This window comes from Leucopleurus acutus (genome assembly GCF_964270905.1).
Source record: "Leucopleurus acutus genome assembly, chromosome: 3".
In the NCBI taxonomy this organism is placed as follows: domain Eukaryota; kingdom Metazoa; phylum Chordata; class Mammalia; order Artiodactyla; family Delphinidae; genus Leucopleurus; species Leucopleurus acutus.
This window is the reverse complement of record NC_139145.1, coordinates 9,760,943-9,772,829: the sequence shown is the minus strand read 5'-3', so window position 1 is coordinate 9,772,829 and position 11,887 is coordinate 9,760,943. Positions and strand designations below refer to the sequence as shown.

Below are 11,887 nucleotides of genomic sequence, written 5' to 3'. Positions count from 1 at the left end.
CAAAGGGAGCCACTGGCCCCGCGCTGTACAGCCGCCTGTATACATATGTACACATATAAATAAAGTGCGTCCGTGCTGCGTGAGCCTTCTAGAGCTCGCCCCTCCTCCCCTAGCAAGGCAGCACATCATGTTTCCTCCCCCTTGCCTGTGTGCTTGTTGAGGGGTGGAACTCCAGTCCTGGTTACCATAAAGAGGGGAGGTGAGTCTTGGTTGGCCCTTCCTTGTGGTCCCACTTTGTGTCTCCCCTATGTGCCAGCTGCCCCCAGACCCTCAGCAAACTGCAGTGCTGTTCTGAGTCCCAGTGCCCACCTGAAGAAAAGACTAACAGCCTCATTTACCGATTTCTTTTTATTCCTCAACAATCCTGAGTGAGGTGTTATGATTCCCATTTTGCAGATGAGTAGATTGAGTCACAGAGAGGTTAAGGCACATGATTAAGGCCAAACAGATAGGAAGAGACTAAATAGATTCAAACTGGCCCCTGAGCCTTAGCTCTTACATGCTCTGCTGGGCTTCCTAGAGAGAAGGCCCTGCTCTACTTTCCACAGGGCTCCCATGCCTTCACCAGAGGCTGGAAGGCCTTCCAGAGGGCGGGCAGCTGGGCACACAGTGTGCCCCCACCCCGGTGCTCCTCTCTTTTGTTCCGATTCATGTCACCCACACAGGCCCAGGGCCTTTCTGGGGCTACACACCACTTGGAATGGTCTTCTGTGGCATTGAAGGTTGGCCCAGCTAGCCCAGGGAAGGCTGTCTGGGTCACATCCAGTACGTGCTGGACCCCAGAGCAGTTGGAGGGCAGGATGCCAGAAGATCTTTGCCAGAACTGGACCTGTAGGTCACTGCCAAGGGCTTCCACCAACCAGCCAGAGTACAGGTCTGCAGAAGATGGAAAGAGGACATGGACAGGGTCAGGATCACTGCTAGGGATTCCCTAGGCCACTTCCCATCTCTGAGCTGTTTCCTCAGTCATCAATCCCTGGCAATCTGGGGGATTATAACATTAAGACTAACAGCCCTTACTAAATGCTTTATATGCATCATGCCACTCAACAGCCCTTTGAAGTTGATACCATTATTCCCATTTTTCAAAAAGGTAAGTTGAGGCCCTGGTTAAATCGTGTATCACACAGCCAGAAACCAATATTTGAACACAGGTATATTGGTTGTTTACCTCTCATGTGATTATGACTCCAAGGTGTTCTAGTTCCTAACCATGACCTGCCCTCAGCCATGGACACACCAGACCCCCCCTCTGCAGAAAAAGTTCTCCAACTGTCAACCTCAAGGCTCACCATCTCCAAAGTTTCCAAATTTGGCAAAGCTCTGGAACACGTGTCCTTTGTTTGATGTGAGTGTTACACTGCTGTTCCATGGTCCCTGGCGAACATGATGGCCCTTGACTACCTCCTCCAGGTGGGGGAATTTCTGGGCGAAGTCCCCTTCCAGCCTATGGTCATACACGAGGGGATAGGTGTAGGTCAGCTGTCTGCCTGGAGGGCAAGGGGAGAAGAAAACGAGGGACTGTTCCAAGACTCCAGCCTGGGAATCAGGGACTCACCCTGCCTCCCCGTCTCCACTCACTGATATCCAGGAACTGGGTGAGAGGAAAAGATACACAGATCAGGGTCTGCCCATAGTTCCGGGCACTAGGAGGCCAGCTGTACGCAGCAGAGGAGGCAGGTGGAGGGAAGTTCGGAACGCTGTGGATCAACCAGAAGCCCCCTTCTTGGTCCAGGAGCAGCACACCTGAACCAGAAACTGGAGATCAGGGGGACTGCTTGAGGCATCCCAGCGAGCACATGTGCAACCCAGGAACACTCAGTCTGTAGGGGGCCCTGGACCACAGGACCAGTGGGCAGTGTCAGAACCACTGCTGAGCTCAGTTTCCACAGCCATCGATTCTCATAGTCCAGAGGAAGGACAGTGTTGATTTAAAATAAGGAAACAGATGGCTAGGGCCTGACAGAGCAGCCCACCCTCACCCCCCTGGCAACTCATGGGTTAGCTGGGGGAAATGCACAGGGAAACCAGAACTCTTCCCCAGTCCCCAGTCTGGCCTTACCCTTCGTGTGCCCACGGCTGGAAGAGTCCTGAGACCCGCTGGACTGAGGCGGTTGGTCATTGTAGAGTAGAAAGGTGAGCTGGGGATGATGGACAGGGGCAACTTGAAGGTTCCCCCAAGTCGGGCCCACCCTAGAGTCCCACCCCTGGTTCCGCCGGGGGCGTCTTCACCTGGCTGGTGGTGTTTCGGTACAGCGGCAGCAGGCTGCGGCCCACGGCCCCCGTGGAGCTGCTGATGAGCCCCGCACCGTCGCGCCAGCCCCCTGAGTCTTCGTCTAAGTACTTGTACCGCAGCCCCCTCTGCGCCGCATCTCCGGGCCCTGTGTGGGCCGGCAGCTTGTAGACGACGAACCTGGAGGTTAGGAAATGGACAGAATAGCGGGAGAAGAGAAGGAACCCCAGTCTTCACCTAGGAACGCAGCAATCCCCAATGCGGCCCTGGAGGGACGGTCGGCTCCCGCGCACTCACCAGTCCACAGGCTGCCCCGAGTCCCCGTAGCAGGTCAGGGTCCCTACAGGGACCCAGAGCAGCGCGGCCGATAGCAGCAAACTCAGGGCGTCCATGAGCTCAGAGCTCTAGCTGGCGTCTAGAAATCTGTGTCGGGACCGCAAGGGGCAGGGTCACGAGCTGGGCCAGACCCGGCCTCTGGTGACTTTCACTTCCCCAAACCCGCCTGGGAACCCAGGCCCAGGCATCACGAGGATGGAGACTCCGCCCGCGAGGTGAGAAGCAGAGGTTTGAATAGGTAGTCAAGCCAGAGGGCTCGGCTTTCTTCCGGACAGTCACTCCCTGCAGGCTCCGCCCCCGACCCGGCCAGCCTGGGGCCTCCTCCTGCTTCCGGCAGACTAGTCCCTGATAGGCTCCACGCTCTGGCTCGGCCCAGACACGGCCTCTCATGGCCAGGTGGTTTCCAGTGTCCGGCCTCCGGCTCTACTCCTGGCCAATCACAGCCCACGCCCCTCCAGCAGGCCCCGCCTCCGTCTCTTTCAATTCTGGCTAATCCCAATCAACACTCTTCCGCTGAACCTAGCTCCTCCCCTGGCTTCTCCGTCAGAGGTAAATTTGGATTTTTTTTTTCCTTTCCTGCCTTACAGCCTGAGGTCCAACTCTTGTGATTTTTGCTCCCTTAAAGGGCGCTTGCCCTCCTGGTCCTCCCCCTTTTCATTCTGCACGTTCCCCCCACCCCCCGCCACCGTCGCTGAGCTAGCCAAGGGGTCACTTCGGATGATGACAGGGTGAAGGATGACGGGGCTCTGGGACCCGGCTGAGGATTTTTTTTTTTTTTTTTTTTTTTGGCTGCGTTGGGTTTTCGTTGCTGCGCGTGAGCTTTACTCTAGTTGCGGTGAGCGGGGCCTACTCTTCTTTGCCGAGCACGGGCTTCTCGTTGCGATGGCTTTTCGTTGCGGGCACCTGCTCTAGGCGTGCGGGCTTCAATAGTTGCAGCACGCAGTCTCGGTAGTTGTGGCTCGCGGGCTCTAAAGCGCAGGCTCAGTAGTTGTGGCCCTTGGGCTTAGTTGCTCCGCGGCATGTGGGATCTTCCCCCACCAGGGCTCCAACCCGTGTCCCCTGCATTGGCAGGTGGATCCTTAATCACTGTACCACTAGGGAAGCCCCCGGGGCTGAGGATTCTTAAGTGGAGGAAGATGGTCCCTGTGAATGTCCCTGGGTTTCGAGGCAGGAGGCAGGGACAATGTAGCCTGACCTTGGGGTGGGGGAAGGACCGGCTGCAAGTGCCTGAGGAGGGTTGCCCAGTTTTAGGAGAGGAGGGTGTAGTGTGTGTATGGCTCCCCAGTATCACCTCTGGGGTTAAACTTCTTCCCAACTTCCACACCCAAAACCCACAAATTCAGACCAACACTGAAGCTTTATCTGGGAGGAGCATTTTTACGAGACCCGTAACCATTCACAGCAATGTCAGCCGCTATCTGGAGCTTCAGGAGTCACAGCGTGAAGCCTTCTTCTAGAACCAGGGTCTCTGGGAAGCCTCACCGCACAACACCTCCGTTGTCTAGGGCCACCTGTGAGCTGGCCTGATGGTCCAGCTCTCTGAGGGTCTGTCTCTTTGTCAGAAGTATCTAAGTATCCACCTGAGTCCGTTTATTTGGAGGTCTGTCTCGCTCGGTCTGCATGACCGTGTGTGACTGCGGCTCCCTTTGGTCAAGGACATGTGGGAACTTCTGCTGGAGGCTCCCCCAGGTCTGTCTATGGGCCAGTCCTTGGTGGATCTGTGGGCCCAAGAGTCCAGACGAGGGTTCCTCCGAGGGAAAACCACTGTGCCTGGATCCGTTCTTGTTCTAACCCCAGTCCCCAGAAAAGGTCCAAGTGCCGGGGCGGGGCTCAGAGATGACGCTTCATGTGCAAGGCCAGATGATCCGAGCGCGAAAAAGCACGCGAACAGAGCTGGCAGCGGAAGGGACGCTGACCGGTGTGCTTTCGGTAGTGACGGGTCAGCTCGTCGGAGCGCGCGAACCGCCAGCCACAGCCGTCCCACGTGCAGGCGTATGGCTTCTCCCCTGGGGGGGACGAGGAAGCCTTGAGAGCCACTGTCCCCCACACCTGGTCCCAGAGTCCTCCCTCCTAGCCTTGGCCGAGACTAGGGTGAGGCAAGTGAGGCGCCTAGGTCGTGACATTTAAGGAGGCACTCACTCTCGGGGAGGGTCTGAATCTGTACCCAGGACCGGCCTCTGCTACCCCGACCCTTCTTCTTCTGTGCCTGCTGGCGCCAGGCCCCTTTTCACTTCCTGGTCACAAGTCGCGCCCTCTACACTACTAGCCCTACTTCCTGTGCCCGGTCCCCTGCCCCTGCGTCCTAATGCCGCCACAATCTTCGTCCTTTGGCACTGCCCCTATGTCCAAGCCCCTCCTTTGCACCAGGGGACCCTCAAGCTGCTGCCCAATCCTGTCCCTGGCCTTGGCCCTTGAGCCCCGAAATCCACCTGGTGTTCCAGGCCCTGTCCCCAGTGATCATGCTCTCCCCCTGCTAGATGTGGCCCCTCCTCCCTGCGTTCCTGGACGGGTCTGTACACGTGGCCCCATCCTCTGAGCGGACCCCTATGCATAGGCCTCATTCCTCCTCCTCCCCGCCTCTGTTCCACGTCCCCTCCCCTGTCTTTTGGCTCCTCGGGACCCGGCTTCTCCTATGCCTACCCTCCTGTACTTCCCAGCCATTTCCCTTTGCTCTCCAGGATCTGCCTCTGCGTCCGGGCCCCTGAAACTAACTCTCCTGAGCTCCAGCACGCCCCCTACAGTCTAACCAAGCAACCCACTCTGTATACTCCTGGCTACCACCCCAGAACACCTAACTCCGTTCCCGCTTGCCCCAAAACTGAACCCTGGGTCTTTGGCCCCGCCCCTGGCATTTCGAGCTGTCCTCTCCCCGCAGTCCCTCCTCTAGCCCCGGCCCCTACACATCTTGCCTGGCTTTCTGCTCTTCGGCCCATCCCTGGCCCAGGTCTTAGCCCTCGGTTCCTTGAAATGCTTCCCAGGTTCTCCATGTCCTCTCTCCGCCCCCACATGCCTTCCGCACTACTTCCCATCCGGCTCCTGATGTTCCAGACTCGTCCCCAGCTCCTGCCCAGCCTTTGGCTCCGAGACTTTGCTTTAGCCCCGCCCCTTGCTCCCGGTTTCCAGCTCCTCTGCAGCTCTAGGCTCCCAAGGTCCCACCCAGCCCCGCCCCTGCACCGGGCCCTGCCCCCTCACCTGTGTGCGTGCGTAGATGCGCCTTCAGGTGAGAGCTCTTGGTGTAGCTCTTGCCGCAGCCCGGGTGCGTGCACGTGTGCGCAGCCTGCCTCTTGCGCGCCCACGATCGCCTGCTGCGCTTGGGTGGCGCGGCCTCCGCGGTCCCTCCTGGGTCTCCTGTGGTCCCCCCGAGTCCTGCACCCGTCGTCCCGGGCCCTAGACAACTCAGGAAGGAGTGGGGCGTGGCGGGACCGGGCGCCGGAGCCTGGAGCCCGCGGAAGAGCTGGAAGTGCCCTTGGTACTGCGGCATCGGGTACAGCGCAGGGTACCCGGACAGCAGCCCGTAGGGGGCTCCCGGCGCTGCAGGCACTGAAAGCCCCGTCCGGGGGAAATAGCTGCTGGAGGAACCCGCACCCGGTCCCGGGTACATCGGCTGCAGCGGCAGCGCCTTGGGCTCGGGGGCCGGAATCAGGGCTGGGCCCACGAAGGCATCGGGAGCCGGGGTTCGTGGGGTCGGGCGCGCCCAGCCCGGGTGCTCCTCGGGACCCAAGAGCCCAGCCACCAGCCCCGGGCCGCCCGCGTACGCGCCCAGAGTCTCGGGCGGCAGTGGGAATTGCACCCCGGAACCTTCGCCAGGCGCCAGAGCGCAAGTCTGGGGGACGCAGGTCTGGGGCGCGGTGCCCGGCTCTGGGCACGGAAAGTTGGTGAGGAGGAGATCCAGATCCCAGGGGGTAGCCGCGTCCCTCTCATCGTCTTCGTCCTCCCCGGGCGTGTCCTCCAACTCAGGCCTCACGTGAAGGGGTGGCCCTGTGGGGTCGGGGGGGCCTGGGCCCAAGTCCTGCACCTCTTCAGAGCGCCACCACTGTGGGAGGGAGCCGGTAGCACGAAGTTTCAGTGGACACCAGGGTATCCTGCCCGGAGACGGTGGGGGCCGGATGCCCTGATGGGGGCAGACTGGCTAGAGGCTCAGTAAAGGGGTCTTGTTTGCTTGTCTGTCATGTCAGTCTGTCCCTCACATTGTCCTTCCTCCCCTCCCCCCACCACCTCAGCTCCAGAGACAGAGGTCTGTCGGTCAGGCTGGAGACAGGAGATAAGGCTTACATTATCTGGAGCCACACTCAGGCAAGGGGGAAGGGGTGGCAGAGTCAAGAATGGAAGGCTGGGGGAGGCTCAGCCTTGCCTCAGTTTCCCCCAAGAATCTTCCTCTTCTTCCCTGTCCCCCAGCAAGATTAATTCCAAGATTAATTCCTGGATGTCCCCTAGACACATCTGCCATTTCCCTCTGATATCTGGGGGTGTCTCACTGAGCCTAGATCTCTGAGTTGTTCAGTTCCCAGCCTCAGTTTTCTATGACAGAAATCGGCCCTTAGACCAAGTTCAGACCCCTGGCCTGCACTGAGGACACCCAGTGCCGACCAGGTCTCTGAATTCCAAGGCAATATTCAGACCTGATCCCCCAGCTCTGCGGCCTGAGCCCGGAACCCCTGGCAGCCCATCTAGACCCCACTGGCCCCACCTTGAGGAAGTCTTCCTGTGTGTCCAAGAAGGGGCCCAGGGTGGTCAGCGTGCTGATGGAGGGCAAGGCGGTCTCCGCTGCAGCCATGGCTGGCTGGTGCCCACCCTGGGGCTCAGGCCTCCTCTCCTTTGGCGGCCTCGTGGGCTCTGAGGCTCTGCTGGCCCCTTGGAGGGCTCCTCTCTGCCCTCAGCTGATTGGCTGCAGCCCCTGATAAGGGGCAGGCAAAGGCGGGGGTCACCGTTTCTGGGGGAACAGACTTCGCCTAGGCCTGTTTGGGGCTGAGCCTTAAAGACTGATCCTGTATCCAAAGCCAACCAGATGTTCAGGGGCTGGGGGTTCAGGGGATGGGGGTTCAGGGGTTGGGCAAAGTGAGGCACTGGGTTTCCAAAGAAGGAGAAACTTGGGAGTCTGTTCTCAGTTACCTTCCTGCAGAAGGGGTGACAGGCAGAATGGGGATTCTGGGAAGGAGCTTCAAGACCCCCTTGCCCCTGACCAGGACCTTGCAGCTCTCCCCTTCCCCATAAACAGCAGCGCTGTGCTGATGGCGGGACTTGGCATGAGCTCCCTGCCAGGCCAAGCATTATCAGACTCCCCAGATGTTGGAGGCTGCTATCAGGTGGGGACCCAGAAGAGCCAAGGCTCTGTCCCTGGTGAGTGGGAGGGCTGGGGGCTGGGAATTAACTCGGTTTTAAATTTCCTGGGTAGTGAGCTCCCAGGTCTGAGCCCAGTGGCAGGAGAGGCCCCTGCCAATCAGCCGTCACTGTCTACCATGGACACCCCCCCAACCCAGGCGGCATTGCAGGGAGTGTAGCTGTATGGAGGCTGAGGCTGGTGCAACTAGAGCTGCTCCAGCGTGATGGGGGCTGGGGAGGAGGAGGTGACTCCCTCTCCTGCGTGGCATGGGAAGGTTGGATCGGGCCATAGGAGATACCTGACCTGCAAGAGACCTGGCTGCTTCTTGATTTCTACCCCACATGGGGGAGGGAATCTGAGGTTCTGCACCAGAGACCGTGGTACCAAGGGAGTCCAGGTGGGTGACACAGACACACATCACAGACACATAGTTCATAGTCACACACACACACACACACACACACACACACTCACTATGCAATTACATAATGACACAAATCCCCTGGTCCCTAAGTCACACACCCCATATAGTCCCTGCACAAATACTTGTGTGTCTGTGTGTCACATAGACCATGCACAGACATACAATTCTCAGGCACAAAAACAACCATCCACTACGTTGGTTACATGATGTTACAGTCACACAATCCCTCAGACATAGAATTCATAATCAGGCGCTGACAGTCATACACACAGTCACACACACAATTTAGTCACAACCAAACAGGCACATGGAGAGTCCTGGATATATCATCACAGAACTATAGAAGATGCAGTCACACAATCCCATCAGACACAGACGAAGCCTGAGACACAAAAGTGTAAAACACATCCACACAACCATTCACAAACACACTTTTGATGTAGTCAGGCACACAGTTATACATCAGGCACAGACGTGATCACACGCTACAACCTTACATAGTCACAGCCACCTGTCTCTGATACTGTGTATAATTATTTAGTCACACAACTGAACTACTAATGCACAACCACAGGGGGCTCACCCAAACACAACCACACTAACATGAAATCAGACACCCTGGTAGTGAAAGGCATACAACCTCACCCAGATGGAGGAACATCACCAGAGTTGGTGCACCATAAATGCATCACACAAAAAGACAAAAAATTATCATGTGCAACAAGGGTGGGGGGAGCAAAAGAGTCATGTAAAAATCAGCTCGACAGGGCTTCCCTGGTGGCACAGTGGTGGAGAGTCCGCCTGCCGATGCAGGGGACGCGGGTTCGTGCCCCAGCCCAGGAAGATCCCACATGCCGTGGAGCGGCTGGGCCCGTGAGCCATGGCCGCTGAGCCTGCACGTCCGGAGCCTGTGCTCCGCAACGGGAGAGGCCACAGCAGTGAGAGGTCCGCGTACCGCAAAAAAAAAAAAAAAAAAAAAAAAAAAATCAGAAAAATCAGCTCGACAAACCTACTAGGATGGCTATTAACAACAAAAAAAACAAAAAAAAAAAGGGAAATAACAAGTGTTGGTGAGGATGCCGAGAAATTGGAACCATCGTACACTGCTGGTGGGAATGCAAAGTGGTGCAGCTACTGTGGAAAACAGTTTGATGATTCTTCAATTAGTTAAACATAGAGTTACCATATGACCCAGCAATTTCACTCCTAGGTATATACCTAAGGGAACTGAAAACATGTACTGGATCAAGTATGTGTACACTAATGTTCACGATAGCATTAGTTTCAGTTGCCAAAAGGTGGAAACAACCCAAATGTCCATTAACGGATGGATAAACAAAATGTGGTCCATCTATAGAAAGGAATATTATTCAGCTATAAAAAGTAATGAAGTTCTAATACATGTTACAACATGGATGAACCTCAAAAAAAATGCTATGTAAAAGAATCCAGTTACAAAATGTCACATATTATATGATTACACTTATATGAAATATCCAGGATAGGCAAATCCACAGAGACAGAAAGATTAGTGGTTGCCAGGGGCTGGGGGGGAAGGCGGAAATGGGGAGTGACTGCTTAATGGGTATAAGGTCTCCTTTCAGGGGTGATGGAAGTGTTCTGGAACTAGATAGAGGTGGTGGTTGCACAACATTGTGAATATACTAAAAGCCACTGAACTGTACACTTTAAATGGTTCATTTTAGGGAATTTCCTGGCGGTCCAGTGGTTAGGACTCAGCACTTTCACTGCTGTGGCTGGGGTTCAGTCCCTGGTCGGGGAACCAAGATCCTGCAAGCCACACGGCACAGCCAAAAAATAAAAGTTCATTTTATGTTATGTGACTTTCACTTCAATCAAACAAAATGTTTGAAATTAGAGTGGTTTCCTGGAGAAGAAAGCAGAGTGTCTCTTGGGGAGACATCTCCTTGATTTAGGATAAAGCACTAACAGGCATGTTTGGCTCTGAAAGGTGAGGCAAGAGGTTGAGGGTCAGGGGGGAGGGGTGGGCATCTGGCTGGGAGATAAGGCCTCTGGGAGCAGGTAGCCAGTACGGATGACAGACTTCCCTGGGTGGCAAGGCCTGAGCCTTAATTTGGGTTTCCTAATGTGTATGCTGTCAGCACCCTCTACACCCCCCTACAGAGAACTCCAATATCCACAACAACTCCAGGGCAGGGAGCTTTGGTGAAAGGAAGGGATGGAAGGAGGGAGGCCATTGGTTCCTGGCGGAGGGAGGTGTCCAGAAGAATAAGAGTTATGTAGAATCCCAGACAATTCAGGGTGGTGATGGACTCCCTACTGAGTGAAGAGAGTTCAAATCATTTTATTTGGATATTAAGGGCAAGAAGGGCCCAGAAAGTGGAAGAGTCTGGACACACCCAGGCCCCAGGCACTTGGGGATATGCAGGCTAGTGATCACCTTCAGACACAATCCCACAGTTACTCCCATCATACTCAGCCACAATGTGTGAGACAGAGCATTCTACACACACAACTACCCAGACTGTCTATGTGGGAAGAGGTGTTCCTGGGTGAGCAGGGAGGGGTCTGTCCTGGGAAGCAGGAGGCCTGGTCCATTGTGACCTTAAGCAAGACCAATCTGCTTTCTGAGCCTTCCTTTCCCCAACTGGGAAATGGACACGGTCATGGTAGATGAGTGACTTTCAGATACAGAGATGGTCAAGCGTGATGCATCCAGATTCGAAAGCACACCACACAAGTGCTCACAAAAGTGATCTAGGTGAGCATAGCCACTCACTCAGCTATATACTCAAGCTCACAACCACACACAACACATAGACCAAATCACACTGACACATATAGTTATATACAATCGCCCAGACATACACAAAAATATCTAGTCATATTCTCACAAAGATAACAGCCGCATCTACGGAGAAAGCAGCCATCAAAACAGAGTCATGGGGCTTCTCTGGTGGCGCAGTGGTTAAGAATCTGCCTGCCAATGCAGGGGACACGGCTTCGAGCCCTGGTCCGGGAAGATCCCACATGCGGAGCAACTAAGCCTGTGTGCCACAATTACTGAGCCTGTGCTCTAGAGCCCGTGAGCCACAACTACTGAGACTGCGTGCCACAACTACCGAAGCCCACGCGCCTAGAGCCTGCGCTCTGCAACAAGAGAAGCCACCGCAGTGAGAGAACCGTGCACCACAACGAAGAGTAGACCCCGCTCGCCGCAACCAGAGAAAAGCCCTCACGCAGCAATGAAGACCCAACACAGCCAAAAATAAATTAATTAATTAATAATTAAATAAAATAAAACAAAAAATTTAAAAAAATCAGTAGCCCTGAAAAAATTATTTAAAAAAAGAGTCATGCACACAGTACCACAAAAACAAACACACGATCACACAGAATACCATTACACGAGCTTACAATTAGACAAGAAACCACAAAGACATTCAGCCACACAGTCACGGTTACACAGGCACACAACCACCCATAATCAACAGCCCCACAACGTCACAGAAACAGTCAGCCCCATTCACATATAGATACACAGGCACTCAATCAACCGCACAGAATCACAAAGCATAGTGAATCACACCAA

General features: G+C 55.4%; 2 protein-coding genes across 2 annotated transcripts; both read right to left on the bottom strand.

Annotated features, from left to right (window-relative positions):
• Nucleotides 1–342: 342 nt before the first annotated feature.
• DNASE2 (deoxyribonuclease 2, lysosomal) lies at nucleotides 343–2,833 on the bottom strand. The gene is made up of 6 exons (XM_082835945.1): nucleotides 2,531–2,833; nucleotides 2,233–2,413; nucleotides 2,063–2,141; nucleotides 1,582–1,746; nucleotides 1,293–1,490; nucleotides 343–876 (listed from the first exon to the last, which is right to left on the bottom strand). The coding sequence occupies exons 1-6, from the start codon at nucleotides 2,623–2,625 to the stop codon at nucleotides 536–538; spliced, it is 1,059 nt and encodes a 352-aa protein (XP_082692071.1). The 5' UTR covers nucleotides 2,626–2,833; the 3' UTR covers nucleotides 343–535.
• A 1,566-nt stretch (nucleotides 2,834–4,399) lies between these two features.
• Nucleotides 4,400–7,343, bottom strand: KLF1 (KLF transcription factor 1; the record flags this gene model as incomplete). Its single annotated transcript, XM_082835791.1, has 3 exons — nucleotides 4,400–4,575; nucleotides 5,762–6,602; nucleotides 7,257–7,343. The coding sequence occupies 3 exons, from the start codon at nucleotides 7,341–7,343 to the stop codon at nucleotides 4,400–4,402; spliced, it is 1,104 nt and encodes a 367-aa protein (XP_082691917.1).
• Nucleotides 7,344–11,887: the final 4,544 nt, after the last annotated feature.

Excerpts from the sequence above, each read along its gene's own strand:
- DNASE2 (XM_082835945.1), bottom strand. The coding sequence starts at position 2,625 with ATGGACGCCCTGAGTTTGCTGCTATCGGCCGCGCTGCTCTGGGTCCCT. Across the intron at positions 2,414-2,530 it reads TCGGGGCAGCCTGTGGACTG|GTTCGTCGTCTACAAGCTGC; the intron begins GTGAGTGCGCGG and ends CCTAACCTCCAG. Across the intron at positions 2,142-2,232 it reads ACCGAAACACCACCAGCCAG|CTCACCTTTCTACTCTACAA; the intron begins GTGAAGACGCCC and ends CATCATCCCCAG.